Source organism: Larimichthys crocea, unplaced genomic scaffold, assembly GCF_000972845.2.
Source record: "Larimichthys crocea isolate SSNF unplaced genomic scaffold, L_crocea_2.0 scaffold220, whole genome shotgun sequence".
In the NCBI taxonomy this organism is placed as follows: Eukaryota; Metazoa; Chordata; class Actinopteri; family Sciaenidae; genus Larimichthys; species Larimichthys crocea.
In genome coordinates this window covers 550524-573008 of record NW_020852928.1, presented here as the reverse complement: position 1 = coordinate 573008, position 22485 = coordinate 550524, and the positions used below count along the sequence as shown (strand labels likewise).

At 41.8% G+C, this 22485-nt stretch overlaps 2 protein-coding genes and 1 long non-coding RNA gene across 3 annotated transcripts; 1 reads left to right on the top strand and 2 right to left on the bottom strand.

Moving 5' to 3' along the window:
- Window positions 1-39: 39 nt before the first annotated feature.
- On the top strand, window positions 40-1625 carry LOC113744818 (uncharacterized). The gene is made up of 2 exons (XM_027275845.1): window positions 40-648; window positions 1193-1625. The coding sequence occupies exons 1-2, from the start codon at window positions 56-58 to the stop codon at window positions 1425-1427; spliced, it is 828 nt and encodes a 275-aa protein (XP_027131646.1). The 5' UTR covers window positions 40-55; the 3' UTR covers window positions 1428-1625.
- Window positions 1626-7196: 5571 nt separating this feature from the next.
- Window positions 7197-8283, bottom strand: LOC113744814 (uncharacterized). Its single transcript, XR_003461852.1, has 5 exons — window positions 8178-8283; window positions 7887-8083; window positions 7728-7814; window positions 7376-7629; window positions 7197-7283 (listed from the first exon to the last, which is right to left on the bottom strand). It is a non-coding gene; the product is annotated as an uncharacterized LOC113744814 (long non-coding RNA).
- A 10707-nt stretch (window positions 8284-18990) lies between these two features.
- Window positions 18991-20497, bottom strand: LOC104935156 (stress response protein NST1). The gene has a single exon (XM_010750956.3). The coding sequence runs from the start codon at window positions 20309-20311 to the stop codon at window positions 19100-19102; it is 1212 nt and encodes a 403-aa protein (XP_010749258.3). The 5' UTR covers window positions 20312-20497; the 3' UTR covers window positions 18991-19099.
- Between the last annotated feature and the right edge of the window lie 1988 nt (window positions 20498-22485).

Genomic DNA, 22485 nt, shown 5'->3' with positions numbered 1-22485 from the left:
CCTTCAAAGACTGCTTAGACGCCTGGAGCATGTCCTGCAACAGCCACACCTGGACATGGACTTCATGCAGTTTGTATGTTGTCAGGAGAGAGTTTTTCTCAGTGCCATAGCAGGTCAAGTCACTATTCCAGCAGAGGTAATTGCTGGAATAGATGAACTGGACTGTGCAATCAACACAGAGCTTGATCAAGTTAAAGTAACACCATTGAGTATGGAGCAAGGTGCAAGAGGGCGCCCAAAGACACTCATTTCCGAGGAGCAAATAAGCAGCCTGTTGGAGTTGTCGTTCCCTGTACCAACAATTGCTGATTTACTTGGGGTGTCCATCAGAACAGTGCGTCGGAGGATGGAGGAGTTCAACTTTAGTGTTAGGGCCTCCTACAGCAACCTCTCAAATGAGCAGCTTGATGAGATTGTGTCTGAGATCAAAACCAGGATGCCACATGCAGGATACCGCATGATGAAAGGGGCATTGGAGGCAGAAGGACACAAAGTGCAGTGGGATCGTATCCGAGCATCACTGCATAGGGTGGACACCCTTGGTGTGTATTCCCGCATGATAAACCTTGGGTGTGTGGTGAGACGGAGCTACTTTGTTCCAAGCCCAAGGTTTCTCATGCACATTGACACCAATCACAAACTGATCAGGTTAGTTGTTTTTTTTAAATCATGCCTGATGTTTAATTAAAAGTGGTCATATTCACAACCACCTAACTAAAGGAGTTTACATAACTGTGTGGAAGATAGTCAAAGGAGTTAAGGTGTAAGCAACTGGACTTCTTGTTGGAGATTGAAGACCGTTCACTTTTTATCCCAATGCTTTTCATTCTGGCCTGATGTTGGAAAACCAGGAGTTAATCTCTGGATCACGGAGGTGTAAACCACACCCTCATTCCATGACAAAGGGTCACATAAGTCACCCGTCAAGGTGTAAACTGGAGTGAGAGTCGCTGGGGTCACATGATAGTTCATAACAATTCTGATAATAATTCTGACCACAACAACCATAACTCCTGGTATCCAAACATCAAGCCAGAACTGAAGAAGCCTTTGGGATAAAATGTGAAACAACAATGAGAATCTACACAGACATATGTGTGAAAGATATTTTATTTTTATATGCAGGTGAAGTTATGTGATGTATAGAGTTAATTTGACAGTTTGTCTTTTAAACATTCCTCTTTAAACACAGGTACAACATGGTCATATTTGGGGGTATTGATGGATATTCACGCAAGGTAAAACAACTTGCTGTGTGTCCAGATTTTAATCACTGTCCTTTCAGCTGTCTGGCTACTTGTTGCACTACATCCATCAGGTGTCTGCAAATATCTGTGCTTTACAGTGATATGGCGCTGTGGTGGTTAAAAGGTGATTATTTGGCAGTGAGATCAGAAGATGGCAGGTTGTTTTGGTTTGTGGAATGATTTTGATTTACACTAAACAAAACAATCTAAAATTGACATTGGAAGGTAACACACACTTACTTCCCTAGCCCTGAAAGTTAATTTTATTACCCGATGCTCATTGTGGACGTTGCCGTGAAGAAGAGATTTGTTTTTTGTCTTGCTGGTTAGTTGGTTAAACTTTACTAACTTTTTACTATGCTGATGGTTCAAAACCAACCCCCCCTCGAACACACACCAGTCATATGGGAAAGCAGACAGTAGGCTGCAATACCATGAGGCCTGTGCAGAATCAATCATCAAAAGTGTCAACAGCACATGAGGCATCTCATAGTGTTGCTTTTCTGCTGCGACAATCATCGTACGCGATGGAGCGCAACTCAACCTGAGCCACCACCTGGGCTTCTATCATGGGCGGAGCATGATAGCATTTGGCTTCCATTAGAGCGTAAGGTAAGTTTTTTTTTTTTTTGGTAAATAAACATTGAAACATAAGACTGAATAGATACCAATGTTGTGAAAAGTTTGAAAATATGAATACAACTAATTGGTGAATTTCTCTCTTAGGGTACGGGGAGACCATGGTGTGGAAAACGTTGACGTGGCTCGTTTGATGTTCTCAGTCCGAGGCACAGGGAAAGGCAGCTTCATAGCAGGGAAGAGTGTGCACAATCAGCGGTAAGTTCTAAGATAAGTTTCAAATGCAGTCTCTTTACTTAAATGCACTAAATGTAAATATACCTATGCAATGACTGAAATTCTTGTCATTGGCTTTGCTTTGCAATAATAAACTTGCGTTGCAGTTGATTTAGAAGTGGATCAGGAATGATTTAAATTGATTTAATGCTACGCTGCCAGTTTATAACATAAATGGGAAACACTGGTGTAACATGTAATGTGCAAAGGCACACGTGTACTTTCAGAACTAATAACTTATTGGGCCTAATGTAACTGGTATGATATAATACACCAAATAATGCAACATGACCGTCTTTAACCAACTGATGAAGAATTCAAAAAGAGTGGAAAATTCAGTGACGAGTCTTTTCATACAGATCATTTGTGACACTGAGTTGGTCTTGTCCATGTGTTATGTACTCCTAGCATAGAGCGGCTGTGGCGAGATGTATGGTCAGTGACAAGTGCCTACTACAACACCCTCCATTCCCTCGAGGATGATGGTCTTCTGGACATTTCGGATGGTGTGCACCTCTTCTGCTGTCACTACACCTTTCTTCCTCGTCTACAAGCCAGCTTGGACACTTTCACTGAAGGTTGGGACAATCATGCGTTGAGTACTGAAGGGAATCTGACTCCAAACCAGATGTGGCATCTCGGCCTTGCGCGGAATCCAGTAGCAGAACCAGAGGGTACAGAGGTAGGTTAATCATTTTGTAGCTATAAGGTGCTCAAAGGAGTTAAGTTGTAAGCAACTGGACTTCTTGTTGGAGCTTTAAGTTTCACCTTTTATCCAAGTCTTTTTCAGTTCTGGCCTGATATTGGAAAAAGGTCTTCAAGCTCCAACAAGAAGTCCAGTTGCTTACCACTTAACTCCTTTGACTACCATGACCTGAATGAACGAGAATCTACACAGACAGCTATAAGGTGCATTTTGCCATTCTGGCAAATGGATTTTTGTATTCTTCCACAGTCAAATTATGATAATGTACTGTTCTAAACCAGTTTTCCAACCTAAAGATCCTTTTAAATTGGAAAAGACTGCACCTTTTTAAAATATACATTTTATCCCAAGATAGTGAACAAGTGTGTCACATGGGATCATGACTGTTTTAATATCACTTTCAGGTGCTAAACATTCCCCTGCTTGACTGGGAAAGCATTGGACTGAGAACAGATCCAAACCCTGGGGTTACTGTGCCTTCAATTGCTTGCCCTTTGACCAGGGCACAAATGGAGGAGTTGAAACAAAGGGTCAATCCAAGGCTCCATCTGTCCTTTGGCATAGACCAGTACTGGCAACTCTGCAAGTGGTGCAGAATATGCTTGCAAATTAAAATATTGTTACCACAATGCTAATGTCCAATGTCCTTTTGTTGCTTAAATAAACAAACATGCTGATGTTTTAGTTCTTTTAATGTTTTTTTTCTCTCCATTCAATTTTGAGGTTGACACACTTAACAGGCAGTGCTTCTACAAAGACAAGTCATTCCAGAGAACCTAAAACGTTAAAAAATGAAATTACGTGACAGCTTGCCTATACTGAGTGACAGCTTGCATATACTGTAGAACAAACAAAATAAGAAAAACTTTATGCCTGTGTCACTTGTTATATGAGCCCAAATCCAGTGTTGCTCGTTTTGATGCACGCCTCTAGGTCCTTTTGAAACTGCCTGAAATCAGTGTAATGAGTGGGAAGACGGAGTGTTTCAATACAAGTTGCTGCTGTTGGGTACTTTGATGAAGTCATCGCGACAATGAGTTCACGGGGCAAGACCTCCCATCCAGTCCAAAAACGCAGCAGTTCTTTCCGGTCATTGCTGGATACTGCAGGTGAAAGACCAGGGGCCTCATGTACAAATACTTGCGTGGATTTCCTACTAAAATTGGCGTACGCCAGAACCCGGAAACGTCGTACGCAACAAAATATTCAATGTATACAAAGTGTGCGTTCGCATGGATCCAAGCACGTTTCTTTTGTACATGCCAATCAACGTGGAATTGAGCGCACGTGCAACTCCTCCCTGTCCACGCCCCCATTTACATATGCAAATCTATTAAATAGACCCTGGACCTGAGATTCACCTCTTTGTCCGATCAGATAAGCGATGAACAAAGGAAAGAAAATGAATTTCACAGAGTCTAAGCTAAAGATTCTAGTGAATGAAGTGGAGATTCTGTTTGGTTCCCTGTCAACGGGATAAATATGACCAAAAAAAAAGACGTGATGTGGGAGCGTGTGTGTGAGGCTGGAAATGCCGTGGGATGCGAGCAGCGCACACACAGTTGGACAGGTGTGGCGCTGCGGCTGACATTTTACGCCCGCTTTTACTGACAAGAATACGAACACAGGGAGACAATCAGGGGCTTGTTAGAAAGCCTGCAGCTCTAATTTCACCAGCAGAAAATAAAGAAAACCAAAACATGATATTTGAATGCGCACAATGCCCAAATATGCACTGGCACACTGGCACGCTTCTGGGTAAGTAAAGAGTTTATTCGTTTAATTGTTTCGTATGAATCCAGCGTTACATACGGGACAATTAAACGAATAAAGCCACCATTGTGCCCCGTGCCAGTCTCCAGCCGTTCTCAGCAATGCTGTTAGTCATAATGAATGAGTCGTGCGTTGAACCAGGCCACCTTGCCACGATGTAGTTAGCTGCATTCGCGCACAACTATGATTTGAACATTGATGGAATGAAAATGTTCCTACTAACATAAAAAAAAAATCATCCTGTGATGGCGCTTTTATAGCAATGTGTGTGCAGTCAATAGCTCCGATTACATTAGGGAAACCGGCTCTCGCTGCAAACTGTGCTTTAATGTCGGCCTGTTCAACAGCACTGTATAGGAATCTGATGTACCAGGAAGACATTCGGATGATTCCGTCCCACACAGCTGGCATGGCTCGGCTCAGGGTTAACTGGCACACTCCTGACCGATCGGCCAGCTCCCGGTTGCCGGGAACCCCAGGGCAGTCAGGCAGCCGGCCCGCCGGCCCCCGTTGCGCTCTCGGGCCGGCCGCAGCTCTGCAGTAACTCCAGTAACACTGGCCTTGGTAACCGAAATCGGTTGATGAGCAATTATCATTGTTTGCAAGTAAATCCTTGCGTCCTTAAATCGCTCACGGCGGTCCGTTGCAAGGTCCTCTAACAACGCTAACGCTGCCATTGTTATAAATTTTCTTCATCACATTGCGCATGCTTTTATCCACTTATATAATTGCAAACACCTGCGTGTGTTATAGTTCAAAGTGTGTCTCTGAGGTGCACATCACTCTGATGACTACTTGTTTTCACATTATTAACAGTTTCCCACGTCACCTCTAAGTGTCGCCAAAGGAACAATAGCTGTAGAAACGTGCGTGACACAGCTATGAAAGTGCGTGGGGCACGCACATTTCTACGATTGTTTCACGTTTGATACATTTGAACTGAGCGTGGAAAAGGACGTACGCCCCTTTTTTGTGCGTACGCATGCTTTGTACATGAGGCCCCAGATGTCTGTTGATCATACTTTACAAAATGATGGATTCTTGAACAAATTGAAGTTGGTGGTCTCTGTTTACATCCTGTCCAGTCATTAATCAGTATTAGCTGCAGCAGGTATATGGATGGTATAAGATACTAACACTCTTAAACTGATGAGTGGACATGGACGTAAACCGAGAACAGTCAGACATTAACTGACACATGTTTACATGACAAAGTAAAATATAGAAAATATTCTTTAGACGTTACAAATAACTGGTCACCAACCATTCTCAATGAATTCACGAAGGTATCCCGTTGTGCGACTTGTAGTTTCAACTGGCCATTCATCTTCAGAGTCGTCATCTGTAGCACCGGCCAGGTAATTGCATAGAATGGCCTTGAAACATTCAGACGGTTAGTGTTAGATCTGAGATCAACCACAATTCCCCTTAAAGGATAACTGCGGTTTTTTCAACATTAAGCCTCATTTCCGAGATTTTCACCAAAGTCTCTTCAAGAGCGCTCAGATTTGAATGTAGTTTCTATTGAAACCCTATTTTTGCTCTAAGAAACTACATTCAAATCTGAGCGCTCTTGAAGAGACTTTGGTGAAAATCACAATTTTTAGCATCTAGCTCCATTGGGCCCCATTCATTTTGGTCTCCGCTTACGCCCCCAGTGCCATATCTTGTCGTAGTAGAGTATCTTTGGTGCTACACTCCATGGCTGTGTGACGGCTAAGACAATAGCTAGTTAACGCATGAACGATGTGCCAAATTCACGACAGAAGCATCTTTTCGCAACAAAATTTGATATGGGTGACCAGTGAAGACCAGCAACCACTCCGGTGAGTTGTTGTTTTTGAAAACGAACGTTTATGGTGCTTTTAAGGACCGTCGGACATGCAGGTGACTTGCCATTCTGAAGCAGGTTGGGATGAATCAAAAATAGGCAAACACCGGGGACAGCAGTAAACATCAAAAAAACGGTGAGGGGGGTTCTACAACATTGCAGACAACTCGGAAATGAGGCTTAATGTTGAAAAAACCGCAGTTATCCTTTAAAGGCTATGCACTTGGCACGTAAGCATTTTTGTCTTACCTCTGAAGTCAATGAGGCATCCTTCTCCCTTGGAAAAATTAAGGGTACCACATCAGGTCTTTCAGTCATGAGATGCCAGAGATGAGTCTCTTTTAGACCCTTGCGCAGTTGCTTCACTTGGCTGGTGGTGCGTCCAGTGACCTTTAAAAATTTGAAATATTTTTATATTAGGAATGCAGTGTCCTTGGTCCATGGATAATGTCTTCTATAAAATAAGGTTCCAGGAATTAGCTATCGACATGGCCATGAAATCCTGAAAATTAATTTATATTTTGTTACATGTTAAAAGGACTAATGTTGGTTAAAAATACTCATTATCTGTTATGGCAGTCTTTATGTGGACAGATTTCTCCCCAAGGAACCCTAATGGGGAAAAAAAAAAAATCTGTATTTGAGACAAGTGTTAAATGCCTAGACTAGGTGCACATTGAATCTTTTACTTCATCCACAGCACTGCTCTCTATTAATACAGTAACTGCAAAGTAGGACTCACAGAATGAACAAGCATTTTTTCATATAACCATCTTCGGTTATTTTCGGTTACTCTGGGAAGGTCCCATGCAAAGGCCAAATTGTGAACACACGCTCTGTCTTGTTCCGATAGCTCTGATGTTCCATCAAGCTGTAAAAACAGAAACAATGCAAGCATGACATTTGGAAAATGTACACCATTTTGGACAATGCAAGGCCAACAGTCATTTCAACTGAACACACCAAAGTGATTGTTTCACGAATGTCGATATCTGGGCAGTCCTTTATGGTTACAGTTGCCACATCAGGGCTTCCGCCAAGGAGGACGTGTAGTATTGCCTGGCTCATTCCCACAAAACCTGGACCACCATGGAGAAAACAATGTCCCAGCATCCTTCCGGCCATCTGGAAAAGGTCGCTGTCAACGAGCAGTGATGATGACGAAGGAACCAAGTAGTCTGGCTCACCCTCAAAAAGCAGAGTGATATTGGCATTTCCTGCATTCAAAATGACAAATATACCAACCTCAACAGATGAACATTCTGTTCATCGAATACCATTCTTAAAAAATAAAGCACAATAAAATTATATTCACCACAGTTCAAAGAAAACCCTGATCTCAGCTTTTGCATGCAGATGGAGAAGAAGAAACGAGTCACCCCCTCTCCAATAGCAGTGTCCCCTAGGATGGACACAAAAAGTGTTATATTCAATTCAATAGAGCACATCATTTTTAAGTGTGTGTAATTCTTACCCTCCAATCTGCAATTCAATGGACCTGCCCAGTTTTTTTGGTGTGCTTTATAGAATGCAACAATTGTCCTGTCCTGGTCGTTTCGGCGCCTCTTAAATCCATCCTTAAACACAGTGGGGGTCCAGAGTCATGCGTTTTGAGAAGAGCCTCTCTGAACAGTCTGGCAGCTTTAGCAGGGTCCGAGGCTACTTGCCACTCTGTTCAAATAGCAGAGTGAGGAAAAATAAGTCGGATTGAGTGTGTGTATCCCATGAATATTTTTTCCAATTACATTAACAAATCTTGTTATACCATCTGTAGTAGAATCAGTGGGTGCTGCTACTGAGAAACTTCTAGATGAACCTTCCAGGGCCTCCCACTCGCCTCCAACCGTGTCATCTGATGGATCGATGTCCCTAGTAGTACAAATACAACACAATGATTAAAAGTAATTCTGACTGTTGCAGTACGGACGACGGTGGTGGACAGAGAGCGTTGAAGCATTTTTTCCCCAAAAAAACACTTTTACATTTTCTTCTTTTCCAAAATTCTCTTTAAAAACGTGCAAATATATAGTGTCCCAAAATGAAGTTCAGAAATCCAAGAAAAAAAGTCAACAAAACTCAATTACGGAAAATGCAAAATAAAGAGGCTTTAAGTTGCTAGACTAAATCAATATAACAAAATAAAGATCCCGGACAACTTAACATTTCCAATCGTACGTACCTACCAACAAAAGACAAAACCACAACTGAGACTATGGAGCATCTACAGGGCTCTTAAACCCTTAGCCCCTCCCACAGACTAAACTAGTTAGAAAACTAAATCAATTAACTAAACAACAACATTCAGAATGCAAAACAAGAACTGAAAAGAACAGACACAAAATACATAAACACCCAAAATCAATTCCACAAACCAAAACACTCAGTGAAACACATAAATACATTTAAATTTCCCACACCAGCAACACCCGTTAAAATGGTACCATGGGCACCCAAAACCCCCCTATATAATCCTAGTGGTTCAGGACCTCTGTTTCCCTGAACCAGGAAGTGAGCTGCAACATACTGGTGAGTTCTTAACTACTTTTTATGTTTTGTTAAATGTTAATAAATAAATGTGATGCTGTCAACTGCCATTTTGTAGTGTGTTTTTTAACAAATTGAGAAATGTTAAAACAAATATTTAATAATATTGGACTGTAGAAAGTGCGGTGGAACAAAAAATTGCTACCTAATGCTGGTAGCCTCCCTGCACCTGGTAACAATATGTAAAACTATGAAAAACGGGTGAAGTGTGAAATGCATAAACCAATTGAACCAAAACAAAAACGGTGGAATTGGAAAAAAGCTACTCACTAACACAGGTCAGCTACAGGTGTTAGAAAATGCGGCAGGTAGCTGCCTCGCGCTTGTGAGTAACTGTATGTGCATGTGGCGTAAGCGTCACGGCTCACCCGTGACCCTGACATTCACAAACCTGTTTCTTTTTTCCTAAACTGACGGAAAAGCAAAGTACTTACCTCTCACCACACTGCTGGCATGCATTTCAATTGTGGCAAGGAGAATACGCATGAACACACTGGACATGTTGCATTTCCTCTGGATCCCATCACATGCTTCAGAGACCTGGATTTTTGAAGGAAACTGTGCGTTACTACATTCCAGAAATACAATCAAGAAAGATTTTCACTTTAAAAAGGACATCTTTATTGAAAGACAACCTCTAACGGGAAAATAATTTATGTACTTGATAAGTAAGTGATGACATAAGCAGTACAGTTATATTAATATATTTGTTAGTATTTAACAGATTCATAACGTTAAAAAGCACACCAGAAAAAATCAAGAAGTATTTACACCTCATTAGGAAGCTTGTCAACAACTGTATAGGGTACTGTGTTGTAAATGGCATGCCTATAATGTGCTGAACAAAAAAGTACAGATATTTATCATTGAGGTTTGTTGTAAATAGTGAACCTGTAGTGTCCCTTCACATTTCTCCAGGTGGACGAGCGAAACTGCCCACGCACTTCTTGCCCCACATTTTTTACAGCTACTTTTGGCATTTTGAAAAGAAACTGTCATCTAGTGGGAGGGAGTTGTTATCAAGTTCTTCTTGCAGAGGCATAATGAATACTGTATTTTTGCCATTGTTAGAAGCTATTTTTAACTGTCTGGCAGAGTACCCCTCTGCTTCGGGTGGAAGCAAGCTTAGCTTGCGCTGTCCAGTGCCTCCTATACAAAAACACACACACACACACACACACACACACACACAGATATTACTCTTTCATAATAATTTTAATCTTATTTGAATAACGTGAGGTCTAGTTCAATAAAAGCTACCTGAGGCTTTGTAGAGGAGCCATCCCCCAGTTAAATTCCCCATTTTGGGGAACTCTTGGGTTAGAAGTGATGTGATCTAAGAGAAGATAAACTTCAGCTCAAGCAGATCTAATACAGGCCGAAATGCTAATATAGGATCAGCTTTTGATTAGTTGTACGGGGTAATGGCCACTGTCCTCTGACATAGAAACATTCCTCCGGCCAAGCCCTGACATCAAATAGGATACTTCATCCGACGGCTGTGGTGTGCGGCTCATGGTCTTTGGAAGGAGGTAAAAAATAAAAGAGCATGTCTTGGAGACCGAGACATTTGGCCTTACTCCAACATATGGCCTCTTTCTACCTCTTTGACCTCTCTGGAACAATCCAGGAAATGACCTGAAAAAAAGACAGTCATTTTGTTAACCCTTTTTTTTGCAGCTGTAGTAAAGTCATTGATATTTCTATTCAATTCATGTGTTGAAGCACTGCAGCTCCCATTTAACTGACTGTGACAACTTTCACATGAAATATCAAGGGTGTAAATTTGAGTTTTCAAAGTTCAGCTGAGTTACTATCAGAAAAGCACAAGTCAAAAACACAAGGTCAGCTATGAAAGTAGATTAGTGCCATATATCTGAAGAAGAGCAGACTATGATTTGCACTTGTAAAACCCGTAATTCGCAACTTGTGAATGCGCATCTCGCAACTTGTGAACGCGCATCTCAGAGTTTGTAAGTGTAACTTCAGATCCACACATCTGCAAAAAGCAAACTGCAAGCATATTTCACAACTTGTGAAAGCGCATCTTCGAATTTGCACTTGTAACTTCAGATCTGCAAAGCTGCACAACATGATTTGCATGCGCAGGTTCCTATTTGCTCGCTCAGTTGCGTCATCCTTCTCACGGTGATTTTTGGCACGATTCACTCGATGGATTTGAAGGAAACGATTGCGCGCAGAGACAGGAATGCCTGTTTCTACACCACTTTGTCCAAGAGGTGGCAGTGTGGTTATTGGATAATATATCAATAAACGGCTCAGTGTGGTGGTGGGTGGCTGGCCATAGACATATATACATAGACGCCGCCGCATTGAGCGGGTTGGTCGTTGGTCGCGATATTGGTTCGGGGCAGATCTGCCCGTAAACTAATACAAGGAAATGGACTGAACTTCATAAGCGCCTTTCACAAAGTGCTTTAAGTTAATGTCTCTTATACACCCATTCACACACACTAAATACTGGGAAACAAACAGGCACCAAAAACAACATATGTAACTTTTAAAGTGATGATTATAAAATGTTTACTCCTTATGTAAGCACCAACCAATTTATGTATTTTTCTAATGCGGATGTTTTACAGCTACTAATGTGTGTACACGTTTACTGTGATGATAAATATTGAAAATTTATATTAACATTTAATCTTTGTCTATAATAACCAGATCCTGAAATGTAGATGTGACAGTGAGGGTTTTTCTGAATAAGAGCACACACACACACATATAGGTGTGGTGGGTGTGTGTTGTGTGTGTGTGTGTGGTGTGTGTGGTGTAGGTATGTGTAGTATATATAATATGTATATGTGTGTGTGTGTGTGGTGTGTGTGTCTCTTTATTCAGAAAACCCCATGTCACATCTACATTTCAGGATGTGGTTATTATAGAACAGATTAAATGTTATATATAAATATTTCAATATTTATCATCACAGTAACAGTGTACAACACATTAGTAGCTGTAACCACTCAGCATAGAAAAATACATAAATTGGTTTGGGTGCTTACATAAGGAGTAACATTTAATCATCACTTTAAAAGTTACATACGTTGTTTTTTGGTGCCTGTTTGTTTCCCAGATATATTAGTGTTGTGTGTGAATGGGTGTATAAGAGACATACTTAAAGCACTTGTAGAAAGGCGCTTTATGAAGTTCAGTCCATTTCCTTGTATTAGTTTACGGGCAGATCTGCCCGAACCAATATCGCGACCAACGACCAACCCGCTCAATGCGGCGTCTATGTATATATGTCTATGGCCAGCCACCCACCACCACCACTGAGCCGTTTATTGATATATTATCCAATAACCACACTGCCACCTCTTGGACAAGAGTGGTAGAACAGGCATTCCTGGTCTCGGCACGCAAATCGTTTCCTTCAAATCCATCCGAGTGAATCGTGCCAAAATCACGTGAGAAGGATGACGCAACTGAGCGAGCAAATAGGAACCTGCGCATGCAAATCATGTTGTGCAGCTTTGCAGATCTGAAGTTACAAGTGCAAATTCGAAGATGCGCTTTCACAAGTTGTGAAATATGCTTGCAGTTGCTTTTTGCAGATGTGTGGATCTGAAGTTACACTTACAAACTCTGAGATGCGCGTTCACAAGTTGCGAGATGCGCATTCACAAGTTGCGAATTACGGGTTTTACAAGTGCAAATCATAGTCTGCTCTTCTTCAGATATATGGCACTAATCTACTTTCATAGTCAGCAATCACCAATGCCACAAATATTTCCAATGAGTATTACAAGATAGGGACAGGTGCATGTGCACAAAGTGGATGGTGTTTATTTCCTCATTTGTTGAACAGTTTATTTTGGTTAATGTGATTTTCAAAGGTCAAACCTGGTCATTTCCTGATGAACTGTAGGCTGTTGCCCTACAGTTAAGTTACTTTGGGGTTGAGATGTTCCCACAGGTTCATCTGGCAATTGCTGGACAATAGGTTGCAAGACAGAGAGGAGGTTTTGTGCTGCATCCCGTATGCTGACCTGTTTGGAAGAAACGTGAAAAACGTAATGACTGACGAAATTTAAATGTTTCCACATACGTAAACTTTCACTTTCTCCCGTATGCCTTTACACATTACAACATTCACAGTATTTTAAAAAGGTGCCGCGATGCTCCTGATGGCCAGACCGCCACTGATGTGAAACGTTATCCTACTATATATGTATGGTAGGCCTACAAGCAGATACAGTTAGCTAACGTAGCTCCTCAGGATTAACTACCTATACTCTCCAAGCTGTATCACTCGCACATTTGCTCTATTAGGATAATTTCGCTAACTGTAAATGTTACTAGACGTGTATTACAATATAGTTAACCAACTTAGCCTGTCAAGATAGCCTAACTACCTCATTCTTCAAGGCTGCTTTTACGTGCACATTACCTCAAAAATAGGACAATTTCACTAACCGTGTACATTACAGAGTTAGTTAACTATAAGACATTTAAACCATAATGTTACTTACACGTTGTTGAACACTTCTCTCCATGTTTCAGTGTGCGCAGTTCGTAGACCAAGAGTCATGGCCAGCCACCCACCACCACCACTGAGCCGTTTATTGATATATTATCCAATAACCACACTGCCACCTCTTGGGGCGGCTGTGGCTCACAGGCAGAGCGGGTCGTCCACCAATCAGATGATCGGCGGTTCGATCCCCGGCTCCTGCGGTCTGCATGTCGAAGTGTCCTTGGGCAAGACACTGAACCACAAATTGCTCCCTGTGCCATCGGTGTGTGAATGTGTATGAATGGTTAGATCCAGAAACTGATGCATGGTAGCCAATGCCATCAGTGTATGAATGTGTGTGAATGGGGTGAATGAGATATGTAGTGTAGAGCGCTTTGAGTGGTCGGAAGACTAGAAAGGCGCTATATAAGTACAGTCCATTTACCATTTACCATCTTGGACAAGAGTGGCTGTGCGCAAATCGTTTCCTTCAAATCCATCCGAGTGAATCGTGCCAAAAATCACGTGAGAAGGATGACGCAACTGAGCGAGCAAATAGGAACCTGCGCATGCAAATCATGTTGTGCAGCTTTGCAGATCTGAAGTTACAAGTGCAAATTCGAAGATGCGCTTTCACAAGTTGTGAAATATGCTTGCAGTTTTCTTTTTGCAGATGTGTGGATCTGAAGTTACACTTACAAACTCTGAGATGCGCGTTCACAAGTTGCGAGATGCGCATTCACAAGTTGCGAATTACGGGTTTTACAAGTGCAAATCATAGTCTGCTCTTCTTCAGATATATGGCACTAATCTACTTTCATAGAGACGGCTGTTGGGCTTCCTCAGCTATTACCGTAGCTACATCCAGGATTTCTCACGCATTGCGAAACCATTGTATGAGCTTTTCAAGGTTAAGCCTGGCCTGTCAACTGTACAGACCCCCCAAATAAAGACCAAAGGCCCTCAACTGTCCTCCAAGGCCCCTGTGGTGTGGGCTGGAGAGCACCAGGGAGTGCTGGAGATCAGTGGGAATTTGGAATTTTTGGCACTTAAATCAGTCAGTGTGTGAAAAGTTCAGAGATTATTTGTATTACGCCCTACACTTCACCATTTATACTGATAACAATCCCTTAACTTATGTAATGAGTTCGGCCAAGCTCAATGCTGTTGGGCACCGTTGGGTTGGGGACTTGTCTGACTTTAGGTTCGAGATCAAGTACAGACCTGGCAAGACAAACACGGATGCTTACACTTTGTCTCGCATGCCCCTCGACATTGATAAGTATGTGAAAGGGTGTACTGAAGAAATGTCACAGGAAGTGGTACAGGCCACCTGGAATGGAACTCAGGTGCTCAGCAGCTCAGGGGCAGCATGTTGCTTGTGTTGCTGCCCTTGCTCTGGCCACAAATGCCAACCAAGAACCCCCTACACCTCTACCAACTATCAGTAAGGAGGAGTTGGCCAAAGCTCAAAGGGAAGATTAAGCAGTGGGAGAGATCATTAAACTAAAGGAGACAAACACGGTCCTGACAAGTGACACACGAAAAACAGTGAACAGAGCAGCAAGGAAACTCCTCCATGAGTGGAGCAAATTGTACTTAAGTGACGGACTTTTGTTCCGACGGACCCATGAGAGGCAACAGTTAGTCCTCCCTGCCAGATACAGGCTGATAGTATTAAGGCACCTCCATGATGACATGGGACACATTGGCACAGAGCTATCTCTGGCTAGGGAGAGGTTCTACTGGCCGTACATGGCAAAGGAAGTTGAGGATTATGTTACGAGGAAGTGTCCTTGTATAAAACAAAAGAAACCCACTGGACATGTGCGTGCCCAAACGGGCTCAACCACTTCAAGCTCGCCATTGGACCTGGTGTGTATAGATTACCTCCATCTCGAAACCAGTCAGGGCGGATATGAATATATCCTGGTCATGGTGGATCATTTCATCAGATTTGCTCAGGCTTTTCCGACGAAGAACAAATCTGGTCGGACAGCAGCTGATCGCATCTTCAACCAGTTCATCCCATGCTTTGGATATCCCGGCAGGTTACATCACGACCAAGGTTGTGAGTTTAAAAATTAGCTCTTTAGGACTCTGCAGGAGAAGTCTGGAGTTGGACATTCGAGGACGACGCCATACCACCCTCAGGGAAATCCGGCCGAGAGGTTTAACAGGACTCTTTTGCAACAGTCGCTGATGAGGAGAAAGAGCGGTGGAGAGAACATCTTTAAAAAACTGTACACGCCTACAATTGTACGTGTCATGAATCCACAGGATATTCCCCCTACTTTCTATTGTATGGACGCCATCCCTGTCTCCCAGTAGACTTGTTGTTTGGTCTGGTAGGCGAGCAGAGTACAGAATCACACAACAGCTATCCAGAAAAGTGGGCTGAAAAGATGACTGAAGCGTATCGAATTGCCAATGGAAACAGTAAACAGGCAAGCGCACAAGGCAAGTCCTATTATGACTAAAGACTTAAGGGAGTTTTTTTGCCTCCTGAGGACAGGGTACTGGTGAGGAATCTTGGGGAGCGGGGCAGCCCAGGGAAACTTTGGTCATACTGGGAAAAGAACATTTATGTAGTTAAAGAGCAGAGAGCAGACAGCCGTGTGTACGTAGTCTACTCTGAAGCAGGAGACAAATGCAAGACCAGAGTTCTCCACCGCAATTTGCTGCTACTGGTAAATGATCTACTTGTTGAAGCCCCACCACAGAGACTAAAACATGTACCAAAGAGACAAACCAGATCAAGTCATAACCGATTATGTGACAAAGACAGGAGAAAACAAGGAAGTGACACAGGTTGTTCTGATTCAGATGAGAGCACTGCAGGATATTGGTTAAGAGTTCCTGTAAAGGAAACAAGACACAAAAGCGGAGACTGTGATCATTGACCTACCCTATGAGACCCACTGGGATCTCGTCTCTGAAAAGGAAGAAAGACATGTCCCAGTATCTGGCAGGGAAGAGAGGCATGTTAACGCACCAGCCAATGAGAATGGATGTCAAAGGGGCGGTCAGCCTGCAGCACGGCCACTCTCTGACTCCCTACCACCTGAGATGGACAGTGGAGGAGATAGGCTGTCTGTTCCTAATGATGATGAGAGGTTTTCACCCACCCCAGTAGCAGACACGTCCAGAGGGGTCAGGACGTCCGCTAGAGAAAGGAGGCCACGGCAGCTGTTCACATATCAAACTCTAGGTGAACCCTCACTACAACCTCGCACCACTGTCAATGCAGTTACCACACCAGCCTCCCCCTTTATACCTGCATGGCCGACACCTTACCATATCTCGCCACTCACAGGGTTTGTACCTTACATTCCACCTGCTTGTCCACTCAGCCCATACAACATGCCATTGTTATATTGAAGATGTGTATTATATGTTCAGGTTTTCAGAATAAGGTTTTAAATGTCAGGAGCCATTTCTATTTTTGTGTGTTGGCCGCGTAACGGCAGCGTAGCGAGCCGGCTGTATTCACGCGATATCACGAGATCACGCGAGAATCCTGGACGTATGCGAGACCCCGCGATAAACTCTGTATAAAGAAAACAACAACAACAAACAGCTGACTTTGCTTCTCCAACCTGGAGGAGATTATAAAAAGCATCTGTTGTGTCATAAATGATTGTGTGTTGTTCCACTTCAACAATTAGTCTCTCGTCGTCCATGTTGAGACCCTTTGATTGATTGACTGCTCACCTGGTGCCACAGGTCATGATGTCACGTTGATGTGAAGTTTTGATAAGCTACATGAACTGCGTATCGTGTTTTATTTTGAAAGGGGGCGGAAGTTTATTATGTTGATTCTGTGTTGGATTTCCTGTTTGGTGCGATCTGCTCTGTTGAACTTTACGAGGTTTAGCAGCGGCTCGTGTCAAAAATAGAAATGCTACGGAATGCTCGCCCCATGGCACGGAGAGACGCTTCTGAGACGCTCCATGGTGCGCCCTGTGTGAGTGCTCTCATTGACTAGACTGGCAGCTATCTGCTCCGGTGACCGCATACGCCTCCGGTGTGAGTGGGCCTTAAGAGCCTGTGCAGAAACCATTTCATTACTAGGAGTAGCCGGTTAAGAGCTATTGAATGCTCATACAAAGAAACCTGTGATTAGGACAGGAATCGTAATTATATTTAAGGTTAGGATACAACCTGCAAGAGTATAAACATTGTGATTGTTTTATTAAGATTTTGTGATTTAATGCACAAATTGTAACTCAGTAAGAACACTGAAGACAAGACACCAGGTGATTATGAGTTTTGGTTTTGATGGCTGATTTGTGAATGGATTATAAAGAGAATGTTTTATTGTTTTAATAGCAAACTGAGAATAAATTGATTCTGCTGAGCGAGGCTGAAACGAGCAGAAGCAAGGTTGCCCTGTCTCATTCATTTCTTGTGTTTACAGAATATACATCTGTTTACTCGGTACCAGCCGGTACCTGTAACAATATCGTGGTTACTACTTTTACATTATTACTTATATCTTGGTTATTACTTTTGCGATATCCTTTATATCATGGTTGCCACTTCTGAAATATTATTTATATCATGGTTACTACTTTTACAATATTATTTATATCATGGTTACTGTACCATACAATATTACATTATATTGTATTATACCAGGGTCAGTCACTTTTGCAATATTATTTATATCATGTTACTACTTCTGAAGTATTATTTATATCTTGGTTACTACTCTTACAATATTATTTATTACATGGTCACTTACAGTGCAATATTTTCATACGATGGTCACTTTAGCTTACAATTCTTTTTATATCATGCCACTTTACCACAAATACTTTTGCACATTGTCTGTTGTTTGCCAGATGTCTGTTTGTTTTGTTTATTGTGTAGGTTATAAGATACTTCTGTCTGTTCGTGGTGTTGTTGCTATTTTTTCTACTTTAATGTCTGTAGTGTGTACTGCACTTTTCTTTTTGCTGCTGTGATAAGTACATTTTCCCTGCTGTGGGATGAATAAAGTATAATGTAATCTAATTGTTAGTTATTTTAGTTTATGTTTCTCTCGATAATTGCATGTTGCTCTAAACTTATGTCTGGAAAAGAACGCATCTTCGCAATCAGAGCACATGGTCAGAGATCAGTGGAATATATATCTTATATATGAATAACATCTTGAACGTCTTAATAGAAATCAGGACAGTAATAAGCACTCCTCATAGTAGGAAAAGTTGAACTAAGCACATAAATGAGGGCTCAGTTCCATTTAAGATTTGTCTTAAAACTTATCAGTTAGCCAACATGCACAGCAAAACAGAATGCAGCTATTATTTATATGATTAGTTATAATGTTTGAAAAGTCAAAATGTCTGCTGTGTGAACCATATGTCTAGACATGTTAATGCAAAAATGTTATATTTTATATCTTTAAAAAGTGATATTTCATGACAGATAGCAGCACATTTTAGCCATCTTACTGTCTTACAGTTATATTTCCAATGAATATCTTTATACACAACGCAGAAAAACGAGTGAAGTTATATTTGATTTTTTTTGTTTGTGTTTTTTTATAGTTTTTTTTTTTTTTGATTGAACATTTAATGTTTTTGTGGGGGAAACCTGAGCACCAGGAGAAAACCCACGCAGACATTTCGGGGGGTGAAGGGGGAAGGAAGAGGAAGCTACTGTTGTGCGACCTGAGTCGAACAACAAGGAGCCTCCTCCACCTCAGCTTGGCTATCACAGCTTTTCTTTTTGTGGATACAGCTCAGAAATCCCTTCTTCTTCTTCTCCTCCTCTGTTTGTGTCCCTGATGTGACATCTGTTTCCTCATTACTCTTTACTCTTTCTTCATGACTCCTCTCCGAGTGCTCTTCTTTTTGGAGCAGGGAGTTCTTCTCCTCCTCCACCAGTTTGGATGTCTTCTCCGAGTCCTGTTGTTTCTGGATCAACTGCTCTTTGAATTTCTTCTCCAGGGCGTTGTATTCTCCCTGCCAAGCTTTGTAGCTCTGGAGAAATTCAACTCTGCAGCTCCTCAGCTCACTTGTTGTCTCTGTGAGCTTCTGGGAGAGTCGATCAATCTCTTGTTTGTCCTTATTTTTCATTTTCTGGTCTTTTTGGTCTTTTTCTGTCTTCTCACTTTTCATTTGCAGCTGAAGCTCCTCCACTTTCTTCCTCTCCTCCACCAACTGTTCTTTGGTGGCCTCACAGCTCTGTTGTTTAGCGGCCATCTCCTCTGTGAATTTCTCCTGCAGAGCGTTGTATTTGGTTTGCCAAGCACTGTCACTTTGAAATTCAGCACTAACCTCTGTGAGCTTGTGAGAGAGATCATGGTTGTTGCTCTGCAGATCCAGGATCTCTTTGTCCTTCTGGAGGAGTTGTTGTTCCATCATTTTCAACTTCTGCTGCAAGTCATTCTGCAGCACAGCACTCTCCTGGACTTTTTGCTTCTCTGACTCCAGCTTTGCGGTCATTAGATCATTTTCCTGCTTCCTCAGGAGCTGGATTTGATCTATCTCCTTGTTTTTAGATTGGAGCTGTTTCTGGAGGGAGGAGACCTGTGCCTCAAACGATGAAATGGTCTCGTAACTCTTCTTAAACTCAGTTTTGAACTCCTTCTCCCTGATCTCCAGAAGTCCCTCCAGTCTGTTGATCTGCCATTTATAATTGTGTAATGTTTTGCAGAGCTTCGTCCTATTAATTAGTAAGTCTGACCTTTGACGTGCCAGTTCATCCACTGTACCCTGCAGGCGCTCAGCCCTCCAGTGAGCAGAGTCAAGGTCCCTTTGCAGAGGGTGGACATCTGGACGAGATCTTGAGTAGTCGTGAGGAGCAGTGTCAACAAACCGAACACGCCGTCCTCGGGCAGGCCTTGGATTTTGTCTTTGTTCCATTGTCTGTGATAGACTGTAGTTGTCTGTGATAGACTGTAGTTGTCTGTGATAGACTGTAGTTGTCTCTAATCGTGTGCAGTAGTCTGCAGTGAGAAACAAGTTCCTGTGTTGTTGTTCTGAGGTGTAGACACACAGCAGAGTTCTAGAATCCTAGATCAAAGTTCTGTTTCTTGGTTTTGATGTTTGATCTTTTGATGTTTAAAAGTGGGAGGAGCTATGTGAAAAATGAATAATATTGTTTTTGTTTGTTTTTAAGTGGGAGGAGCTAACTGCAGCCCTGGTTCCTGAAATTCATTCATTTTCATTTTCATTTTCATTCATTCATTCATTTCTCACATGTTAAGTGTGGGCAGTTGAACCTCTTTTGTAGTTTTGATCTGAATAAAAACGTCCTTGTTCAAAAACTGCGTGTTGCAAGGATGTTTGAGGTCCAACATACAGCAACCTCTGTGGCTGTGAAATGAAGTCAATGTGAAGGTGCAGAAAACTGTAATCCTTCAAGAGGCCACTTGAGGCTGGCAACAGAACATTTTTAATCTCCTCTATTATATTTATACTTGTCTTATACTTGTTTCCCTTCTTTTTCCCTCCAGAGCCCTTAGTTCCCTCAGCCCATCCCTTTTCTCATCCATTGACTCTTCCTCCTATCATTGCCTTGCACTTGATCCTGCACACACCTCTGCCATCTCTCCTTTTCCAGATACTGTCTGGAGCCAATAATCACCACAGGTGACTCTACTCCAGAAACCTATACCCCACATTCCCCACCTCCAATACATCTATCCTCAACATCCTTATATTTCCTTAATTCATTAAAGCTTTTAAATAGGAATGCAGCATGACTGTGGCTGGTGAATCAATAATCAATAAAAAGTAAAGATCCAAGAGAGAAGACAAGATAACTGAACATTGTCCTAAAGACACTGAAACATTTAGCTGAATTTGTGCTATATTTAAATGCAGTGTGTACAGATTCTGCTAATAGGGCTCATGTACAGTATATTTCTACAGACTGTTAGGGCAATCATAAAGAAGGGAGCTTTAAAGAATAACGATATGAAAAATATACAAGTGTGCTACTTTCTTTAGGCTTCTTCAGGTGGTTTGGATTCCCAAAACAATTGCCATTGAACAAGTACACTATGCTGTATTATACTGTTTTAGGTTACGTGTGTGTGTGTGTGTGTGTTACACACGTGACACAAGAGAAGACAACTCAGTTAGGCAGTTCCTCCAGTGGAGGGTCAGGCAGCAGTGTTTTTCTTTTTAAAAATAAATGGCTTAAATATATTCATGTTTTACAAAGGGTTTAACCTGAGCCAGGCCTTACCACAATGACAATCATATCACAGTCATCCAGGCATAGTATGATATTTTTTTTATAACAGACTGGTGTCGGATCAGTACTCGGTATCAGCCAATACAGACAGCACAAGGATTCTGTATCGGGAGGGAAAAAACAGTATCGGAACATCTCTAGAGGAAAACAAAACATCAAAGAAACAGAAAAGAAGAGAAAGAGATGAAGAAGTGATGATGTGTGAGCTATCATAAAACTATATAAATATTCGTATTTGTATTCCTATATAAATATAATTGTGACTTTAAAAATGTATTTATATATAATTTGAGATTCAGCTGTGGAGGCCAGATAATACTCCTGTTAATGGTCATACTATGATACCTGTGTAACGCAGTTATAGAAACATCACGTATAAATCAAAGAACTGAATTTGAATGTGAATGTGAACACATATTTATATTAGCAAAAGGCCTCATATTTGTTGTGGAGAAATTGCTGAAGTCAAAGGTCAATGGTGAGGTCAGGAAGGAAGAAAGTGTTCAGGAGCCTCTCATGTCTTATGCTGTATTATTTATTGACGCTTGATCAAGGAGAACTAGAGACACTCAAAGTACATCAGAAGTGCCTGAGTCAGTCTCACATTCTGTTGTCCTGGTGGACAGAGTTTAAACCCCAAGATAACACCACAAATACTATACGCCCAGAATTAGTCAAAGAGAATGTCTTTACTCATACAGGTGTTATTGTCAGCATATTCTAGTCTGGAGACACAGATGTCTGTTTACGCAGATTGGAACAGCAAAGACATTTATGGAAATACACCAGGTTGAAATCTACATTTTGCTTCTGCTTGTCCTGCAGTACAATGTTA